Below are 23310 nucleotides of genomic sequence, written 5' to 3'. Positions count from 1 at the left end.
TTTTTAACATGTATAACATGTATTTCAATAATTAATTTATTTTTGCCTTGGTGTTTTAAATTTGTATCTAATACCTGTGCACAGTATCAAAAGCATAACCTATGAATATGCTACGATCATGTTATTATTTTAGTTTTATAGCTTATTTAATTGTTGGTAGTGTTGAATTTTAAGGTTCCCTTGACAACATTAATGAATACGAATGCATTTCAAAGTGATTGGTGCTTATAAAATCATGTGAATATAAATATAAGTTCTGGCATAGTTTTAAAGTATTTGTCTGATGAAGGCGAGACATTGCGTTTGCCGAAAGCGTGTACTTGTTTTTACGCTTACTTTCTATTTGTTCCAATAAACTGCAATTGGATTCTTTAGAGGCATTACTCTTTTTGTGACCTGGTTTGCCACTTCAACAGTTTACTTGTTCGTCTCTGGTGGATTATTTTGTGTTTTGGATATGGCGACTGGGTCCGGAGAGGCTTCTTTAAATTTATTCACGCAAGAAGAAGACAACGTAACAGCAACAAATGACAGCACTTCCGGGAACCTCACAGAACTTGTGCAAGCGTTACTCAATCGAGTGGATGTATTAACTCAGAAGGTGGACGCTTTTTCTACACGACAATTTGAACCAAATTCATTTCCAACAAGCAGGCAACCTTCTTTTGCGATGGCAACAGCAAATACACCACCGAATGGGCAGCGGTCCCCTTATAAGGGAACTAGCAGTGGTATTCAAGAGAATAATAATCACCAAGCAGCCGGGACTGCAGAACAGGATTTCGTACCTGTTTTGGCAGGAACCAGTCAACAACGAGGTAATCCAAACTCTGTATCTTTTAAACCAGTTGCTATTAACCAAATGCCTTGTAATGATGGAGTACCTGTAATGGGTAATTTTTTGGATAATATTAACTTCTTTGGTCAGGATATAAGGGTTAACACAACCATTTCCAATACCAATGAAAACGAGAACTGTGGGCTTGCAGATATAATTGAAGACTTTGATATTAAACTATTCAAATGCAAAAAATTACAACTCGAGGTATCTTACCTCGAGGAATGTATTAAGAATAATGTCATTCCAAAGGGCCTATGCCAGTGGCGGTTTCCCGCTGGCCTAACTGATGACTCCCCCTTTTATCAGGAACTGATTGAACTGTTCGACAGACAAGGGAAGGAGTTTTTATTAGCTCTTATTGCCTACTATTCTAAAGATATTTCTACATTAAAAACTGAGTTGGAAGAACTGGAAAGCGAAATTAAAGTTCATGCTGAGTTCTTACGGTACAAATACGAGTACTGCAGAATATATACTAGCATAGAAGCCACAATGGACAAACTTTTATTAAATAAAAAGAAGAAACTAACCCAAGATATTAATGATTATACCAACAAATGTGCCTATCCTAGACTCCCAGTGCAAGCCCAAAGGGCATCTAATGCTGGTATGGACAATGAACCCTTAAGGGGTCAATCTAACGTACCAAATTCTAACAACACTTCGAATGGGCCACGCCAACAAAGACTTGCCCCAAGAAGAAGTCCCAGGTTAAACAACAACAGTATGAATGACAACACGAACAATTTAGCAGATAATATGGGACAGAATGCCCAACAAAATGATGGTGCAGGTGAAGTGATTCAAGATTTTGAATCACAAAACCATCAAAATCAACAGGTTTTTCACCAAGTAAATCATTCTCGGGGCAACAACCAGCGTCATGTCCAACAACAGCCCAATACCAGGAACAGGAGGAAGGCACGGAAGAGATGAATGTAACCCCAGATTTTGGTTTACAACCAAAATTGCATAAGAGTTCTAAGGGGGATTTTAAGATTTATAATTATACCGTTATGGACATACATCAAGACATGGTTGACTTTTTGGCAAAGGATTTATCTTTTGTTCCAGGTCGACGTATGGACATTAGTAAAACTATTATTGATTTAAAAATATTTGTACGCAAACTTAATCTTAATTCCCTTTTAGGTAATGATGCAGTTTCTATGAAAACTCTCAGAGTGTCTAGCTCATATAATCCACCATTACATCCCATTTTAAATATCTTTGAAAAGATTTGTGAAATGGATTTGTGGGCTATTCAAAACCATGAGATTTTTAGGAATTACATACATCCTAGTAATATTACTGCATTAGAATGGGATTTTATCAACTTATTAAAAGATTGTAGCATAAGAGTAATGAAACCAGACAAAGGTGGCGGCCTAGTTTTCATGGATCACTGCACCTATGTAGAATATATGCTAAAGCATTTGGATACCCCTACATATAAATTAGTTTCTTTAAATGAAATTCATATGGCATATAAGAAGATCAATAATATTTTGAATGACTTATTTTTGGAAGGGTTTACGGATTTGGAACTCCATGGATACTTGAAAATGGCCGCACCTAGAATTCCGGCTTTTTTTGGAACTCCCAAATTGCACAAGAGATTATGTGACCCCCCATTTAGACCTATCATAGATGGTAGGGGTTCAATCACATACGCTTGTGCTAAATATATTGACAGCATTATCAAACCACTTACTGATAGCGAAAAACAAATTTGTAAGGATTCCTGGCCCTTCTTGGAGAACATTAATAAATAAGAGTATTCACCAAATGTCACCTTTTTGACGATTGACGTCAAAGATTTATATACTACTATACCACAAACGGTGGGGCTTGAGTGGGTGAGACAGTTCATGTTGTCCAAAAAGGTCAGTGATGACACTATTTATTTGATTGAGACACTGTTGGAAGTGGTTTTGACAAACAATTTTTTCACCTTTGAAAATAGTTTTTATTTGCAGACATCAGGTGTCGCAATGGGCTCACCTTGTGGGGGAACATTTGCCAATGCTGTCATGGCCTTTTGGGAAAACACCTTTCTTTTTAAAAATGACTGGTTTCAGAAATATGTCACCTGGTACACTAGGTACCAGGATGACATATTTTGTATTTGGGTAGGAAATCAGGACATAATTCCAACATTTGTAGATAAAATTTCGAAAATGACTGATTTCCTGGAATTTACGTACAACATAGGGTAAACAAGATCAATTACTTAGATATTTTACTAATCAATGATAAAAGCAATGGCAAATATAAAAGTTTGATTTACAGAAAACCAACGTACTCTAATTCTCTGTTGCATTATACAAGTAATCACCCATATTACCAGAAAAAAGCAGTCGTTAAAGGGCAGATAGTACGAGCGGCACGTATGGTGACCGACCGCCACGACTATGAAATGGAATGCGACAGACTCATGAGTATGTTTTTGGTTAGGGGATACCCCTTTACATTAATCTCGAATATAATAGCTGAGGTTACGTCTAAACGTGATGAAGGTTTCTTTTTTCCTTTATTAGGAGATAAGGATATTTGTATTCCCATTGTTGATCAAGCTTTAGACAACACAACATGGTAAGAACGAGTAATGCAGACAATAACGAGTATCGTATTAGTTTCCTGCACACTTATTCTTTGGACTTTAAGGAAATTAGGGAAGTCATTTTTAAAAACTGGGATGTCATAAGAAATGACAGACATCTAATGAATTTATTAGGTGCCACCCCTAAGATAACATACAGGAGAGGTGACAATCTAAAGGCGTTGTTGGAAAGAACTAACAACAAGACTAATACCAACAGACAGCATGGGATGTTTAAATGTGGCTCATGTGCCCAATGTAAGTTTATAAAAGTAGGCAATCAATTGACTATTAATAACAGAATATATAAGGTCAATAATTATTATAATTGTGAAACAAAAATAGTAATATATGTAGCATCATGTAACCTATGTAAGGCATTTTATATCTGTAAAACCGAGCGTAAATTAAAATGTAGGATATACGAACATCAGTACGCGATAAGCAAAAAAGATGTTAACAATGCTTTAGCCAGGCACATTTTAGAGAATTAAGGTCACACTTTTAGTTTTACAATTTTACAGAAAAGTTGTTTAGACAATAGAGGTGGCCCTTGGCAGATCCGATTGGAAATAAATGAATTGCTTTGGCAAATACGAACTAGAGCCCACATTTTTCCAGGTATTAACGAAACTCTATCTATAAAGCCAGTTTTAAAATTGCTTTCATGTAATAGATGAAATATATTTTCAATAGCTGGATTAATAGGATGAGAATAGATAGGGTTTTATATAAATGTCTTCTATATAAATTAAATTTTAATAGAAGTCTTATTTATTCAATTGTACATTTTTAATTTTGATGTTTATAATTGATTTATTATGTCAGTATTAGCACTTACAAAATTATTTGTTTAAAAGTTACTTGTATATTAGGAAATCAATAATAAATTATTTATAATTATCCATTGCATTATAGGCAATACTAACAGGCATTGGTTTAACAATAGTATTTGCACTTGTACCATCATATATATATATAGGACATGCACAAGTCAATGTTTTTAACATGTATAACATGTATTTCAATAATTAATTTATTTTTGTCTTGGTGTTTTAAATTTGTATCTAATACATGTGTACAGTATCAAAAGCATAACCTATGAATATGCTACGATCATGTTATTATTTTAGTTTTATAGCTTATTTAATCGTTGGTAGTGTTGAATTTTAAGGTTCCCCTGACAACGTTAATGAATACGAATGCATTTCAAAGTGATTGGTGCTTATAAAATCATGTGAATATAAATATAAGTTCTGGCATAGTTTTAAAGTATTTGTCTGATGAAGGCGAGACATTGCGTTTGCCAAAAGCGTGTACTTGTTTTTACGCTTACTTTCTATTTGTTCCAATAAACTGCAATTGGATTCTTTAGAGGCGTTACTCTTTTTGTGACCTGGTTTGCCACTTCAACAGTTTACTTGTTCGTCTCTGGTGGATTATTCAATACTAGTAAAAAACTACGATCACTTATAAAATCATCCAAGGCCAACTTTGAGAGAAAAATCGCCAAGGACTCGAAAGACAATCATAAGGCCTTCTTTAGCTATGTTAGAAATCTGGGTGGAAACTCCCAGATATGCTCAGAATTAGTCCAAAATGATACAAAAATCACTGAACCCACAGACATTGCAAACATACTGGCAGACAGGTTCAGTGCAAATTTCTCCCCTCCCTCCCCCCCAAAAGGAGAAATATCTATCCCAGCAGAGTGTAGCCTCCCAATCATCTCAAATGCCCAGGTGAGAGCTGCTCTCTCTAAAGCTAAAAACACAGCATCAATGGGACCGGATGGTGTCCCCGGCTGTGTGCTACACAAACTCAATGAGGAACTAAACCCACACATAAGGCTGCTGTTTAATCTTAGCCTTACCACAGGATATGTACCCAAAGAGTAGCGTATGGCAACTGTGGTCCCACTCCACAAAGGCGGTGCTTCTACAGACCCTGGTAATTACCGCTCCATAAGCTTAACAAGCCTGGTCTGCAAAGCTATGGAGAGGATCATAATGGAACTCATAAATAAAGACATAGGGGACTTACAGACATTGGATCCTACCCAATTTGGCTTTGTCAAGGGCAGATCATGCCTCTTGAACTTGGTCGACTTTTTTGAAACAGTCACCAAGGGCATTGATGAGAACTGACAGTTCACACAGCCTACCTTGACCTTGCAAAAGCTTTCGACACAATACCCCACTCGGGTATCATAGAAAAGCTCACCAGATTAAATGTAAACCCATATGTCACAAGATGGGTTGCAAACTGGCTCAAGGACAGAACCCACAGGGTTAGAGTTGCTGGTGCCATGTCAGACTCCAAGCCGGTCACAAGCGGTGTCCCACAGGGCTCAGTCCTGGGCCCCCTCTTATTCGGCATCTACTTTTCAATAGTGCAGGCAAACATAGGAGGATTGTGGCTGACAAAGTTTGCAGATGACTGCAAACTGGGCGCCATAGTTGAAAATCCATCAGACACAGATATCCTTCAGAGAGGTCTCATAGAAACGGATAACTGGTGCCAGAGCCATGGCCTTAAGCTAAACGCCAAAAAATGTATAGTCATACCCTTTGGTAAAAACAAGGTAACCCCAAGTTACCACATAGGTGGCAATCCATTAAGCACAGAAGATGTTATTAGGGACCTGGGGACCCAAGTTGACAGTAACCTTTCTTTTGACACTCACATTGCCAAAGTGGTTAGGAGGACCTTCTACATTGCCCACCTGATTATGAAGGGATTCACATCCAGATCAAAGGAGGTCATTGTTCCCCTGTACTCTTCACTTATCAGACCAATGATTGAGTACAATGCCCCATTCGGAATGCATCTTACCCGACACCTGCAGCAACTGGAAAGACCCCAAAAGTTCCTCACCAAAAGGATAAAGGGGCTCAAAAATATGCCATATGCTGCCCGACTGAAGAAACTCCAGCTCTAGTCAGTCGCATACCGTCTGCTCAGAGGTGACCTGTGCCTGACATACAAGGCCATGTCCAACCCGGAATTAATGGACATGCTCCACCTCAAAAAATCCAAATCCACCAGAGCCACAAGAGCAAGAGACTTAAACCTCAACACGGATATAAATAGGATGTGCTGGAGGGACAGATTCATCACCCAGAGACTCCCTATGCTGTGGAACAGAATCCCGGTCCATGTGAGACAGAGCACCTCGCTGGCTCTGTTTAAGAGGAATCTTGACCAGTGGATGGGAGATCGTAGGTTTACCCCGGGGATCATCTCTGTATCACTGCTGGACAGAGGCACTGCAAACTAATGGGTATAGTATTCTTCAACCCAAGGGGTGGTGAAAGCCACACAACTCTGGCTAGGCTTATAAATGCCCTAGGGCAGATAGCCTAGTATGAGCCTATGAACCTATGACTTTACACTCTAGGGGTGAAATACATCTAAGCAGGTATTAACTGCTTCTATCTCCTACTGATACCACAAACATTACCTTTTAAAATTTCTCCAACAGCAAAACATTTAAACAGCTATATAAATACAAGAGATGTGATACACACACACACAAACACACACACACATATATATATATATATATATATATATATATATATATATATATATATATATATATATAGTATAAAATTATCTTCTTTAAAATTCTCTCATTATTCATATAGGTTTGGTATACAGACTAACAAAGATAAAGTATTGGTAACCAGCTCTTTACTGTCAAAAACAGATGATGTATTGATTGTTTCATGCCCTTTATCAGATCATAACATTATTACTTTTAAAATAACATTTTGCACTAACATCTTAAACTGTCAAAGAATCCCTGCATATATAACAAAAGTAAAAGGCTTTCAAGAATGGGTTTTAAAAGAAATAAAGCAATTCATGGAATTTATTGGCTAGACAGAGGGACCGAGCTAGTAAAGATGTGCAGCAGGTAAGGGTGATAAAAGATAATGAGGGAAACGTGCCTGGCGAGGAGAGTGTGTTGAGCAGATGGAAAGAGTACTTTGAGGGGTTGATGAATGAAGGGAATGAGAGGGAGAGAAGGTTGGATTATGTGTGGAGAAGGTTGGATGATGTGCGGAAAGTGAATCATGAAGTGCAGTGGATTAGCAAGGAGGAAGCAAGGATAGCTATGAAGAGGATGAAGAATGGAAAGGCTGTTGGTCCAGATGACATACCTGTAGAAGCATGGAGGTGTTTAGGTGAAATGGCAGTGGAGTTTTTAACCAGATTGTTTAATGAAATCCTGGAAAGTGAGAGGATGCCTGAGGAATGGAGAGAAAGTGTTTTGGTACCGATTTTTAAGAATAAGGGTGATGTGCAGAGCTGTAGTAACTACAGAGGGATTAAAATGATCAGTCACAGCATGAAGTTATGGGAAAGAGTAGTGGAAGCTAGGTTAAGAAGGGAGGTGATGATTAGTGATCAGCAGTATGGTTTCATGCCAGGAAAGAGCACTACAGATGCGATGTTTGCTTTGAGAGTGTTGATGGAGAAGTACAGGGAATGTCAGAAGGAGTTGCATTGTGTCTTTGTGGATTTTGAGAAAGCATATGACAGAGTGCCTAGAGAGGAGTTGTGGGATTGTATGAGGGAGTCGGGAGTGTCAAAGAAGTATGTAAGAGTGGTACAGGATATGTACGAGGGTAGTGTGACAGCGGTGAGGTCTGTGATGGGAGTGACAGATGCGTTTAAGGTGGAGGTGGGATTACATCAAGGTTCAGCTCTGAGCCCTTTCTTATTTGTAATGGTGATGGACAGGTTGACAGACGAGATCAGATAGGAGTCCCCGTGGACTATGATGTTTGCAGATGACATTGGAATCTGTAGTGAGAGTAGGGAACAGGTGGAGGAGACCCTGGAGAGGTGGAAATATGCTCTAGAGAGAAGAGGAATGAAGGTCAGCAGGACTAAGACAGAATATATGTGTGTGAATGAGAGGGAGGACAGAGGAATGGTGAGGATGCAGGGAGTGGAGGTGGTGAAGTTGGATGAGTTTAAATACTTGGGATCAACAGTTCAGAGTAATGTTGAATGTGGTAGAGAGGTGAAGAAGAGAGTACAGGCAGGATGGAGTGGGTGGAGGAGAGTGTCAGGAGTGATTTGTGACAGACTAGTACCTGTAAGAGTAAAAGGGAAGGTCTACAAGAGGGTAATGAGACCAACTATGTTACATGGGTTGGAGACTGTGGCAGTGATAAAAAGGCAGGAGTCAGAGCTTGATGTGGCAGAGTTGAAGATGTTAAGATTTGCACTGGGTGTGACGAGGATGGACAGGATTAGGAATAAGTATATTAGAGGGTCAGCCCAGGTTGGAAGGTTTGGAGACAAAGCCAGAGAGGCAAGACTACATTGGTTTGGACATGTGCTGAGGAGGGATGCAGAGTATATTGGGAAAAAGATGCTAAGGATGAAGCTGCCAGGTAACAGGAAAAAAGGAAGGCCTAAGATAAGGTTTATGGATGTGGTGAGAGAGGACATGCAGGTGGTTGGTGTGACAGAGCAAGATGCAGAGGTCAGGAAGAAATGGAAACAGTTGATCTGCTGTGGCGACCCCTGACAGGAGCAGCTAAAAGAAGAAGGAGATTAAATGGCGAGGCTTCAGACATGATTCTATGGAATACCTTAAAGGTGCTTAGACATGGGCAAGGTTAAAAGCTGGTATCTACTCAAAAGAAAAGAATAGGACAAGAAGTTAATAGGCATACAAAATGGAATTGATAAATTAAAACTAAATCTTACACCTAATGATAAATCAGCATTATTATTATTAAGCTAAATAAAGAATACCAAGATATCATACAATATAAAATTTCTATTAGCTTAGAGAAAATCAAATTACATTTATATTCAATCAACCCTAAAAGTCTACATAAAATTGCAATCAAAATATTTAAATGAGAAGTCATATCACAGAAATTATATATATATATATATATATATATATACATACATATATATATAAAGATAACTTGAGTCTCAGACTTGAAAAAACATATTAAACTACTTTAAGAAGCATTACGAATGTATCAGCGGCTCCAAGCTAAATACAAGTAACAATAAAAATTATTGATGGCTGTTTAAAAAAAGATATTCAAAAAAATTATCACACAACATTAGTAAAATCGATAAAGCCTTCACTTTATAATCTACAGAATAATAAAGCACCAAGATTAGACAGATTGCTACCACAATTGTATAACATTTTACTGGACAGTATATTAAGAATTCTACTAAATACATTTCAGGAAGTTAAAACTACATCTAATATTCCACCTTCATGGAAATATTATCTTGTCTCTTCTATCTTAACATCTGACAAAGAACCTACTTCAAAAGTTCATCATACAGACCAATTTCTTTGATGAATATAGACTACACAATTTGTATGCCTATTTTAGCAAATAGATTAAATTAAATTAACAGATGAAGACCAAACAGGAGTCATAAAAAAATAGGAAGTTGCAAGATAATATAATAAGGCTCGTTTCTTTAATAGCTAATAAAAAGAACAATGAATTATCTATACTAAGTTTGGACACAGATAAAGCTTTTAATTCTTTAAATTGGTCTTGTTTATTCAAAGTATTGCAAGAATATAACTTTTCCTCAGACTTTTATAGCGTTAATCAAAAATCTTTATGAGAATTCCACCTCTTTTGTAAAGACTGGTGCTTTCTTATCTAGTCCATTTGAAGTTTTGAAAGGTACAAAACAAGAACGTCCCTTCTCCCCATTATTTCTTGCTCTCACCATAGAACCATTTGACAACTATATTAGAAATAACAAACATTAAAGGCTATAAACTAAATGATGAACTGTCTCCTAAAATTCAGCTTTTCACAGATGATTAATTAATAATTTCTGGTGATGTTGAAACTTCAATGGATTATTTAGTTAATGCTCTAAACCTATTTGAAAGTATATCAAGGGTTACAATTTGATCATAACAAACCCTCATAGGTTTTGATAAACAAGAACTTGCCACAAAACTAAATTCTTGTAAATACTTTAACTGGGATAGCACACATATTAAATATTTAGGTGTTATCTTTGAATCCAACCCCCCCCCCCAAAAAAAGTCAATTTTTCAGTTAACTATCAACACTTAATTAATTCAATTCTAAGCTGAACAGACTTTTTCACATCTGAAGTCAGATTAACTTATTACCAACAATTCTATTCATTAGTCAATCATTAATTCTTGCCCCATTAAAAAAAAAAAAAACTATAAAAAGAATTACTGATATCTTACTCAGTTTCTTTGGTACCCAAAAAACACAGAATCTCCTTATACTGGCATACAAGTTGGGAAGAAGGTGGTACTGGATTTCCTAGTATTGATTTCTGCTTGAACTCAGTGACAGCGTAGTGATGCAGAGATAGAGTTGTCATCTCACAGCAAGAGGTTCTCCGGTTCGATTCTCAACTGGGGTGCCTTCTGTGCGGAGTCTGCATGTCCTCACTGTGTTTGTGTGGGTTTCCTCCGACATTACAAAGAGAAGCTTCTTGGAGTGTTTCTCCCCAGGCCTCTTCTGAAAACTGGCTTAGCTCCAAGTCAGACTTTCCTGGTAAACAAGTGTTAAATAAATCAATCATTAATATAGTACTCTTCTGGATCAATACCTCATATACAACTTGCTCGAAGTCAATCCATGAAAACGTTATTTAATAATAATAATAAAACATTACTAGACTCTCTTATTAAAATAGAAAGAAATATCTTTACCTGGATATTAAAATCATATATACAAAATGATAAACTCACATTCTTTTCCCTTATAAATCAGGTATTATTAATTTTTAAAAGATTTATGTATTCCAATCATTTAACTAAAAACGTATTAATAACCACATTTCCAATCACTTTTACTAGGGAATGCTTGATTTCCCTTGATGCAAGAAAAATGTTGGAGCTTAAAACGGGCAATTTACTGTACTGGAATCAGTTTTGTCTACCAATAAAATTTACTCTGCAGATTATTTGATTGCTAGATACAGCCTACAAAATTGTAGCTGGCTTAATATTCAAACATGTAAAGAACTCATCCAAAATAAAACTATATTAACACTAGGAACACATAGTAAAATACACCTAAAATCTTAGATCTCATCTCTATCCTTAATAATGGATCCTTCAGGAGCACCTCATTCATATCCAAAATATATAAAATTATTAGAAGTGATTTTAGCACTACAGATGCATCTTTCTGGAATTATTTCACTAGAATAAATAAAGATAAATTTACAACAAACCATAAAAAAACTTTGCTTGAAGTCAGCAGGAAGGTCCACATCTTCTTACTGGAGAATATATACATGGAAGTTCTTAAATACATGCTTCTTAACACCACATAAATTGCACTTATATATAAAAAAGATAATATAAAATGTTGGAAATGTGAATCACAATGCTGATTGGCGTCATATGATTATTAATTGCAGAATATATCATCCTTTTGGGCAGATTTTAGATATTCCTGTAAAGTTTTGTGGACTGATAATTGTATTGTTTCTGAGTCTCTCATACTTAATGTACCAATTCCAGAAGCCATACCCAAATATCAAATACCTACATTATGGTCAGTTTTATCTATAGCAAGGAAAGCTTTCACGAAGAATTGGAAATCTAAGTCTACTCTCTTATTTAATTCTGATTTTATTCATTTAGCCAAATCAGTACGCAACAGTGAAATTTCTACCATAAAAATGACAACAAATAATATAACCCCCATCAGTTAATTGCTTGGAAGAAATTGCTTAACTTGTTAGAGAAAAACAAAATGTTTTTATTTTTTGAATGCATACTTTTATGGACATTGTACATAGTTTTCTTATAGTTGTATCGTAATCAATTTCTTACAAGCAATTAACTGATGAGTTGTATTATTTGTTCTCATTTTATGGCAGAAATTTCACTGCTACATACTGATTTGTCTAAATTAATAAATTCAGAATTAAATAAGAGAGTAGACTTAGATTTCTAGGAAATCTTTGTGCCAACTTTCTTTGCTATAGATAAAATTGGCCGTAATAGAGGTACTTGATATTTGGGTATGACTTCTAGAAATTGGTACATTAAGTATGAGAGAGTCAAAAACAATACAATTATTAGTCCATAAAGCTTTACATGAATATCTAAAATCTGCTCAAAAGGAAGATACTACTCTACAGCTAATACTTTGGTTATTGTTTTGAAAAAAACAAATAAAAACATTTTGGGAAAAACAAGCAAATGGGGAATGGCGGGAGAACCTGGAAAAAAGAAAACATAAGTAAAGGGCAGAAAAGTACCTCTGGACAAGCAGTGCATGGGCAGCTGCTTAGCTCAAATATGCAGGACAGATGCTTGGCTAACAAGCCTTCACCTGTGGGGCGTGTGACAGCCTGACTCTACATCCAGTCATAGGTGCACAGGTAGGTAAATAGGCTATTGGCCCTAGGGCCTATATAAGCCTAGCCAAAAAGGTACCCTGGCATTCGCCACCCAAGAAAATTATTTTCCTGTGCCACTGTCAAGCAGAGCCACAGTCAGTTCTTACAGTCCTCCCAGCAAGCTTTCAAGACAAAGAGGCAGAAAGTGCAAGTGCATCACATGGACCTGGGACTCAACACGGTAGCCTTATCTGAAGAAAAAGGGCTGCAGTTCCCACAGGGCATCTTAATTTCCACTATGACACATGGAATTAATACAATGGTTCTTCTGATGCAGCTTTTCATTAACTAGCCATTATTAAAAAAAGAAATGGGAACAGTACCTGTCTCATTATCATCTAGCACACAAGCTTAAGCCTTAAATTACATGAAGAGATCAGGAAGTGTTGTACATTGCACGAGCATTACAGGTCATCTCATTGCAAGTGCAGTGTCAGTTAAACCTCAATACTTATTCATGATATGCATTAATGCAATCAATAATGTAACAGAATTAAAGACAAAACGCTTACACTGTCACTAGTAAGTGTAATAAAAACACTGTCACTAGTAAGTGCAATAAAAATAAAAAAAAACAAAGTTATGAGATGCAACAAGTGTATGCCTTTACACACTAGGTTCGCATTTATTATGGTAGCCTGAGAGACTAATGACAATTTCTATGCAGTTGTACAGAAGACAAGGTGGAAGTTCTCAAGATGGTAATTCCATAAAGCAGATATCCCTGAATAAAACAATTTGTATTCCATTTTAAGATAAATATAAGTTCAGTACTGCAACACATGAAAGTCAACCTCCACAAACACAATTTCTTAAGCAAAGCACCTAATCACACAGCATTCCTTAACAAGTGCTATGAGATGCACAATCCAATGTTTTGGAATCATAGATTCATTTTTGACTGTTATACAGGACTACACATAACGATAATGTCATTGTAATCAAGTTTACATTTAAACAATGGTCTTACTTTCAAATTGCAGGGCTGCAGAAATCATCTCTCTGCATTTATTTCGTACAGTGTCACGTGTAATAGGAGGCAGTGGGAATGATGTGGCTAATGGAGTAGTTGGAGTCTTCGGTGGCAACTCCTTTTTCTCTGTACTACAATAAATACATACACAAGCAAATTAAAAAAAAAAAACTTTGGATGAAAAGGGCTAATCAAATCTATACACTCAATTTCTAATTCTGAAGTATTTTCAGATTAAGTACACAGAGTAAAATGTAAAGCATCCAAAAAGAATGTTAAAGGATGTGCTTGTCATTCCACCTGAAATTAACAGCTTTTTGTTGTGAACTAATTTATGCTGAAATTACAAAAAAATTATATCCAATCCTTCCAGCAATTAACCCTCTGCAGGATTCAATCCTCTACTCAGGAATGAATAAGTGCTTGTGCTAATACAATACATATCATACGCTGGCTGCATAAGTATACGCATTCCACAGTCATGTCACTTTGCTATAAACCCACTAGTAAGCTTCCTATAAATCAAGAAACAATGAAAATCTGGACCTACATTGTTAACAAGTAACATAAAGGTATATACTTGCCCAACTTCTAACAGCTGAGGCTGGACAGAGGGCCCCCCCCACCCCCAAACACAGTAAGCAGCACAGCACGTATACCTAACCCATCAATGAGGGGCTTCCTGTGGATCTAAAAAGCAGATTCTCCTTGATGAATTCTTGGCTGTGTTGAATCTCAAGCAGTTACAGCAACTGCAGAAAAAGATGGAGGGCTATGCATGGGCAGAACTTAGAAGACTAAGCCCTGCAGTACTGTATTCCTAAAAGATGACTGTCAGATTTAAGACTGAGACAGTAAAACTTTGCAAAGGTATGCACCAATGAGCAAATAATTACTGTGCAAATGTCAAGACGTGAGACATTTTTGAGTAAACAGTGAAGGCAGCTCCCCCCTTCAGTGGTAGAGGCTTTCACTGTATCATTCACCAGTGGATGATTTGCCACTTGATGGCATAACATAATACTGTTGGCAACCTACTTGGAAAGTGTTTTCTTTGCAACTTCTGATTCATTTCCTCTCAAAGCAAGGGAAATTAATTGGTCTAATTGAAACTGTGAAAATGTTTCAGGTAACAATCCAAACATGGTCATTGCTGTTTCCTGTCCTCTGGTGTCACAAAGATAATCAGTTGATGACTGAACTGGTTTAAGGTAAACTTGGAAACCATCCCTGAGAGTCAGTGTGAGTTAGCCCTAAAGAACATGTTACTCCCCTGAAGGACAGATATGGCTCCCTACACCTAATGGATTGAATTTCTATGACCTTACCCCTCAGAGCTGATAGATATTAGAAAAAGTTTTCCAAGAAATGAAATTCAAGTCCCATAAGGTAGCCTGAAAGGAGAATGGAGCAAGAACACTCCTTTAAAGACTTGCCTACTCACAAAGTCATGATGCTCAGAAACGTATGGTTGTGTAAGCTGAACTTACAACAACAGTAGATGTTCGAATGACCACTACTGCAGTTGCCTTACATGTACTGGTTATAACCAGCCAAGGATATAACAGGCCAGTTTCCAAAGCTTCAGGACACCCACAAGTTTGCATGCAAAGCTCTTCACACATTTCCTGCCAGCACAGAGTGGGAGGCTGAGCCCTGAGAGGGCAGTGCTAGGTACAACAAAATATAATTGTCCATACACTGGCATAAAAAATACCAAAAAAACAAGGAGGATGGACCAAGGGAGCAGATACTGCAGCAGAGATCAAACATCTACTGTTATGGTAAATTCAACTTACACAACTGTACTACGTTCTTCATGCTGATCACTGCTGCAGTAGCCTTAGCTAGATGGGTAGATTACCACAGCTAACTACATCTGGAAGGTGGAAGAAGGGTCAGGAGCCCCTGGAAAATGGTCCTAGCAAAATTTGATCTAGACAGAGAGAAGGAATCAGGCTTACAGTGCCTTGTAAAGATATGTAGAGAAAACCAAGGAGCACCTTCTAGATTACTTCTAGAATCCAACCCTTGCCAAAAAGCCATAGATGAAGCCATGGCCCTGGTCGAGCTGGCCGTAACCCTGCCTGGAATAGATTTCTTATAGTGAGTATAACAAAACAGCCATCAACAACCATTTGGAAGGGGTCTGTTTTGACACAGGTCATCCCTCACCTTCACAAGAAATCATGCTCCAAAGATCTGAAAGATTTAGTTCTGTCAAGACAGCAGCAGAGTTGTCTGTGGATATCTAAGGCATGGAGTACCTCTCTCCCTCATTTTTAGGTTCAGAAAAGAAAATAGGGAGATGGATAGTTTGGCTAAAATCAGTTTTGATATTACTCTCATTAAACGTAATAGCCCTCAGCTTGTAATCTACAAATATGTTTAAAGATGTGTAACAATATTGCCAACAAAGACCCTTTTGGTATTTCACAAATTACAGCTTTCCAGTATGACATATGTCATGTGAGAAAAAAACATTGAAAATACAAAACGTTCACTATCCAGTTACACATTCATCACTGACACACAAAGAGTTAACTATCCAGTTACACATTCATCACTGACATACAAAGAGCTAACTATCCAGTTACACATTCATCACTGACATACAAAGAGCTAACTATCCAGTTACACATTCATCACTGACATACAAAGAGTTAACTATCTAGTTACACATTCATCACTGACATACAAAGAGTTAACTATCCAGTTACACATTCATCACTGAAATACAAAGAGTTAACTATCCAGTTACACATTCATCACTGACATACAAAGAGTTAACTAAATATCCAGTTACATATTCATCACTGGCAGTCTTGAGGCTAGATACAAGAATGTTAGCTCTATTCTAATAGGCTGTGACTACATAAGGATGCCTGATGATACAAAAAAGGTGCTGTACAGCCCAGACTGTGTAGAACTAAAACCAATAAAGAAAAAACATTATTGTCCATATTCACAAGATGGAAAATGTATTCACAGTAAGCACTGTAATCTTTATTATGATGAAAGACTATCATAATGCCTGAGGATACCAAATCAGAACTGACCTCAGGATCAAATCTCAATACATCTTGGAAGTACAAGTTTGTGTTTGCACTTACTGTGTTCATACTGATTTTAAATGTTCTACTGTATTTTTTGTGCTGTGGACGATTTCTGCATTTAGAACTGATTTGACCATCCGTTGAGAGAAGAAAGGGATGCTGCTGTCGTTTTGGGTAAAATTTGGTACTGGTTGGAAGGAGTCTGTTTACAGAATGGTTTGTATACTCTGGTTTATTGCTCAAGCTTAGCTTGTCATGGACATAGTTGCTGTACTCTCCTGGACTGCGACTACAAGAGCATGCCTAACCATACCTAATTGGACTTTACCTCAGAAATAATCCCCACTACATCTGGAAGCGCTGTGTATTCTGCAACAGGGTTGCACACTGCTGACAGTTATTTGCAACTAGGCACTGTAGCAGGGGGACAGCAGAAATCAAGTGGGTATCCCCAGAGACTTCTGGGGACCCCAATAGACTGAGTGCAATTAAGATAGTGGCAAATGCACGAGCACGTGTGGGCATCTAACACCACCAACAGACAGTCACATCACTCATGTTTAAGTTCCCTCTCACTGTTGGTATATTGTTGGTCTCTTCAACTATTTTTGCAAGCTGTGGGAATTTTGACCCAAAGTCTAAATCCTTGCTGTGATCTGTAAATTTATACTAAAATTTGGCTTGTGGCATCCAAGCCAATTTACAGTTACTGTCTTCAAAAAACAATTACTTATTGTAGCTGCCTTTACTGTCTTTTGTTGTCTGCTATAGACATTCCAAGAAAGAGTCCAGTGGTAGCTGTAGACTACTGACAGTCTCATTACTGTACTAAGCTGTTGTGGTGGTACCAGAGCCAGATCATCTGTACTAAGCTGATGTGGTGGTACTGGAACCAAATCACCTGTACTAAGCTGTTGTGGTAGTACGCGAGCCAGATCATCTGTACTAAGCTGCTGTGGTGGTACCTGAGCCAGATCACCTGTACTAAGCTGCTGTGGTGGTACCTGAGCCAGATCATCTGTACTAAGCTGTTGTGGTGGTACCCTTGCCGGATCATCTGTACTAAGCTGTTGAGGTGGTACCCAAGCCAGATCATCTGTACTAAGCTGATGGGGTGGTACACGGGCCAGATCATCTGTACTAAGCTGTTGTCGTTGTACCTAAGCCAGATACATCTGTACTAAGCTGCTGTGGCGGTACATGAGCCGGATCATCTGTACTAAGCTGTTGTGGTAGTACAAGAGCCAGAACATCTGTACTAAGTTGTTGTGCTGGTACCTTAGCCATTTGTAATGAGCTGTTGTGGTGGTACCAGAGCCAGATCATCTGTACTATGCTGATGTGGTGGTACTGGAGCCAAATCATCTGTACTAAACTGTTGAGGTGGTACATGAGCCAAATCATCTGTACTAAGCTGCTGTGGTGGTACACGAGCCAGATCATCTGTACTAAGCTGCTGTGGTGGTACATGAGAAAGATCATCTGTACTAAGCTGTTGTGGTGGTACATGAGTCAGATCATCTGTACTAAGCTGTTGTGGTGGTACATGAGTCAGATCATCTGTACTAAGCTGCTGTGGTGGTACATGAGCCAGATCATCTGCACTAAGCTGTTGTGGTGGTACATGAGCCAGATCATATGTACTAAATTGTTGTGCTGGTACCTTAGCCAACCCATTTGAACTAAGCTGTTGTGGCGGTACACGAGCCAGATCGTCTGTACTAAACTGTTGTGGTGGTACATGAGCCTGATCATCTGTACTAAGCTGCTGTGGTGGTACTCGAGCCAGATCATCTGTACTAAGCTGTTGTGGTGGTACATGAGCCATATCATCTGTACTAAGCTGCTGTGGTGGTACACAGGCCAGATCATCTGTACTAAGCTGTTGTGGTAGTACACAAGCCAGATCAGATCATCTGTACTAAGCTGTTGTGGTGGTACCTTAGCCAACCCATTTGTAATGAGCTGTTGTGGTTGTACCCAAGCCAGATCATCTGTACTAATCTGCTGTGGTGGTACACAAGCCTGATCATCTGTACTAAGCTGTTGTGGTGGTACCTTAGCAAGCTGTTGTGGTTATACCCAAGCCAGATCATCTGTACTAAGCTGTTGTGCTGGTACCTTAGCCAACCCATTTGTAATGAGCTGTTCTGGTGGTACCAGAGCCAGATCATCTGTACTACACTGATGTGGTGGCACTGGAGCTAAATCATCTGTACTAAACTGTTGTAGTGGTACCAGAGTCAGATCATCTGTAGTAAGCTGATGTGGTAGTACCAGAGCTAAATCACCTGTACTAAGCTGTTGAGGTGAGTATATGAGCCAGATCATCTATACTAAGCTGCTGTGGTGGTACCCGAGCCAGATCATCTGTACTAAGTGCTGTGGTGGTACCCGAGCCAGATCATCTGTACTAAGCTGCTATGGTGGTACCCGAGCCAGATCATCTGTACTAAGCTGCTGTGGTGGTACCTGAGCCAGATCATCTGTATTAAGCTGCTGTGGTGGTACACGAGCCAGATCATCTGTACTAAGCTGATGTGGTGGTACATGAGCCAGATCACCTGTACTAGGCTTATGTGGTGGTATACGAGCCAGATCATCTGTACTAAGGTGATGTGGTGGTACACGAGCCAGATCATCTGTACTAAGTTGTTCTGCTGGTACCTTAGCCAACCCATTTGTACTAGGCTGTTGTGGTGGTACACAAGCCAGATCATCTGTACTAAACTGGTTGTGGTGGTACATGAGCCAGATCATCTGTACTAAGCTGTTGTGGTGGTACACAAGCCAGATCATCTGTACTAAGCTGTTGTGGTGGTACCTTAGCCAACCCATTTGTAATGAGCTGTTGTGGTTGTACCCAAGCCAGATCATCTGTACTAAGCTGTTGTGGTGGTACCCAAGTCAAACCATTCGTACTAAGCTGCTGTGGTGGTACTTAAGCCAATTCATTTGTGCTAAGGTGTTGTGGTGGCACCCAAGCCAAATCATCTGTACTAAAGCAGTTGTTGAGGAGCACTAAAACAAGATGGTAGTCACTACTTCACACATCTGTTTACTGTTGCTATACTTTTGACTGACCTTTGTACCCTTTATTTAATGATACGGTACAGATAAAATTGTAACTTTACATCTCCTACCTTCCCTCAGATTGAGTTTGCCACTATCCAAACTATCAGCAACTCAATAACAGCACTAACCTAGAACAGGTTCGGGGGAAGGAGGGCGGGACGGTTGCAGAAAATGAAGTATAACTACTCAGATGGAACATTATGGTGAGTACACAACTTCTTTATCTGAAGTAGTTAACTTAATTTATTTGCAACCTGTGTGAGAGTCACTAGCTACCAAAACTCTTGGGAGGCCCTCATGGAAGGATATTCCTGAGCACCGCAGAGCCAAAGGATGATCTCCCTCTACAGATCAAATCCAAATTATAATGAGAAATAAATGTATGTGACCTTGCCCAGGTCGCTGCTGCACAGATATTCAGTGAAACCCTACACCAAAAAGCAGCAGAAGTTGCCATAGAGCTGATAGAATGAGCTTTAACAGGACCAGGCGGGGACAGACCTTTATCCTTATAGATTTGCAGTATAGATTGTGTAATCCATCTAGCTAAGGAGACCTTGGATATTTGCCCAAAAAGAGTCTAGAAAAGGACACGAATAACTGGTCAGACTTACGAAAGGGTTTAGTCCTATGTAAATAAAAACAAAGCTGTCTATGAACATCTAGCAAATGCAGTTTATATTCACCCTTGTTCTGAAAATTTGGAAAGAAAACAGGCAGGTTAATCGTCTGATTAATATCTGATTCAGAGGCAACTTTCGGTAAAAAGGAAGGGTTCGTGCAGAGCAAAACCATGTATTTATGAAAGATCAAGTAAGGGGGCACAGCAGACAAAGCTTAATTCTCAGAAACTCTCCTGGCCGAAGTAATGGCCACTAGGAAAACTGTCTTCCAGGATAAGAATTTCAAATCTACTGACACTGCTGGTTCGAAGGGAGGAGCAACTAACGCCTGCAAAACTAGGGTAAGGTCCCAAAGAGGGACTGAGTCCTTAACCGGAGGGCGTAAAAGAAAGATGCCTTTCAGAAAAGCTTTACACAGTCTCAAAGAGGCCAGAGCATTCACATTTTTGCCAACATGAAAATTAGAGATGGCCACCAGTTGTACTTTTACTGTGGAGGTAGCCCCCTTGTTGGAAAATATTGGACACAAACTCCAACACTGCAGGAACCAGGGCTGTAAAGGGATCTAGGTTCCTCTGAGAAGCCCAAATAGAGAAGCGTTTCCATTTGCTGCGATAAATCTTCCTAGTGGAAGCTTTGTGGGATGCCACCAGAATAGTCTTTACTGAACATGACAGACCGGGAAACTGGCGCAACCAAGCCGTCAGCTTGAGGCTGTTCAGGTCGGGCAGACAGATGCCAGAGGGATGAGAGATGAGATCCAGGCAAGGATCCAGAATTCAAGGAGGAGTTAGAACATGAGACCAGAAGAAGGGGAACCAAACCTGACGAGGCCAGAATGGGGCAATGAGGATCAATTTGCACCCCAGTTGGCAAGCATTCTGAAGAAATTTCAGAGTGAGAGGTAACGGGGGGGTAAGCATACAGTAATCCGGGAGGCCAAGCATGGACAAGAGCATCTCTGGGGGAAGTCACCTAGTGAGGGGATCAGAGCGAAGAACTCGCTGCACTTCGCGTTGGAAGGAGATGCGAAAAGATCGCAGCAAGGCTGGCCCCATGCAAGGAAGATCTCCTCCGCTATTGATTGTTTCAGAGACCACTCATATGGCATTAGAATATCGACTCAGTCTGTCTGCTAAAATGCTGGAGCATCCCAGAATGCGCGTTGCAATCAGAAACTGACTGGTGGAGATCGCTCACTCCCACACTCTTATAGCCTCGTGACAGAGAGGGTAAGTTCTGGTTCTCGCTTGTTTGTTGATGCACCAGACCACAGATATGTTGTCTGAATGCACTGCAATTGTCTCTGGGGGCAGAACAGTGTGAAAGGCTTGCAACGCTAACAGCACTGCCCTCATCTCCAGAACACTGATATGCAATCTGGTATCAGTCTGGGACCATGTGTCTTGGACCGTCCTCCCCAAATAGTGCCCCCCCACTTGAGCTGGGAGGCATCCGTGGTCACTGTGCCTTAGGCTATGGGTGCTATGAAGGGTCAACCTGCCAAGATTTCCGGCGACTGGAGCCACCAGAAAAGAGATATCTTGCAGGCTCTGCTGATTTGAATTGGATAGTCCATGGGGAGGTCTTGCCAAGACCACTGTACTGCCAGGGTCCACTGAAGCACCCGCATGTGAAGGAGTGCACAGGGAAGGATTGAGATTGCTGCGGCCATGGAGCCTAGGCCTCGGAGGACATCACTCGCCATTGGCAGCCTGTGGCCTAGGATCACTGATACATGGGCCCGTAGGCTCTGGACCCTGTCTAGAGTGAGAAAGACTTTCGATTGTAGAGTGTCCAGCCCTGCCCCTATAAATTCCAAGGTCTGTGTCAGGTTCAAGCGGGACTTGGAGATGTTGATGGTAATCCCTAGGTTGACTGCAAGATGCAGGAAGGAGTCTCTGGCCATGCAAAGAAGACGCTTGGTGGCAGCAGCGAGGAGTCAATCCTCTAGGTAAGGAAACACCTGAATTCCCTGAAGCCTGAGGTGAGTCACTATGACTGTCATAACCTTAGTGAACACCCTTGGGGCTGTGGTGAGACCAAAGGGTAGGGCTCTGAACTGGAAATGATCGACTCCCAGCCAGAAGCGAAGGAGTCTCCTGGAGCTTCTGTGAATTTTGATTTGATAGTAAGCGCCCTGGAGGTCTATCGAGCACATCCAGTCACATTCTCGGACAGAAGGTAGAATGGACTGCAAGGTGACCATCCAGAATTTCTGCTTGGCTACAGTCAGGTTCAGGGTTGACAGGCCCTATCTGGGCCTGAGGTCCCCGGTCTTTTTTGGCACTAAACAGAACTTGGAGTAAATGCCTAATCTGGACTGATCTGGGGGGAGCGGTTCGATGGCTCGATTGCAAAGCAGCTTTGACATTTCTTGCGCTGCCGCCTCCCTTTGAGCGGGTGGAACATCCGGGAGATGCTTTGGTTGGATGGGTGGGGCAACGAATGGGATGGAGTAGCCCCTGGATATTATTTGGAGCACCCAACGGTCCACTGTAATGGACTCCCAAGGCGTTAGGTGCAATGACAATCTTCCCCCGACTGTCTCCAGAGTAGGACAGTCAGGCAACTCCTCATGGTTGATGCGTGGGTCTGTCTGAGAAGGTCTCACTAGACCCAAAGTTCCTTGGCCCTCCTCTGCCTCTGGGGTGGCGTCTGTCTTTCCCCCCTCTGCCTCTAGGGGACGAGTTGTCCTGAGAGTCCTGGGAAAA

The 23310-nt window shown here is 39.8% G+C and overlaps 1 protein-coding gene across 1 annotated transcript in view; it reads right to left on the bottom strand.

The window, feature by feature from the left end:
- Nucleotides 1-23310, bottom strand: part of TCEA2 (transcription elongation factor A2) — an 819513-nt gene that overhangs the window by 559315 nt on the left and 236888 nt on the right. Inside the window, exon 3 of the mRNA XM_044089906.1 lies at nt 13840-13973. Within this exon, the coding sequence (XP_043945841.1) occupies nt 13840-13973 (134 nt within the window). The remainder of the gene's footprint in view (nt 1-13839; nt 13974-23310) is intronic.

Source organism: Protopterus annectens, chromosome 12.part0, assembly GCF_019279795.1.
Source record: "Protopterus annectens isolate FY-2018-M chromosome 12.part0, PAN1.0, whole genome shotgun sequence".
In the NCBI taxonomy this organism is placed as follows: Eukaryota; Metazoa; Chordata; order Ceratodontiformes; family Protopteridae; genus Protopterus; species Protopterus annectens.
The sequence above is the reverse complement of the archived record's forward strand: the minus strand, read 5'-3'. Positions and strand labels throughout refer to the sequence as shown.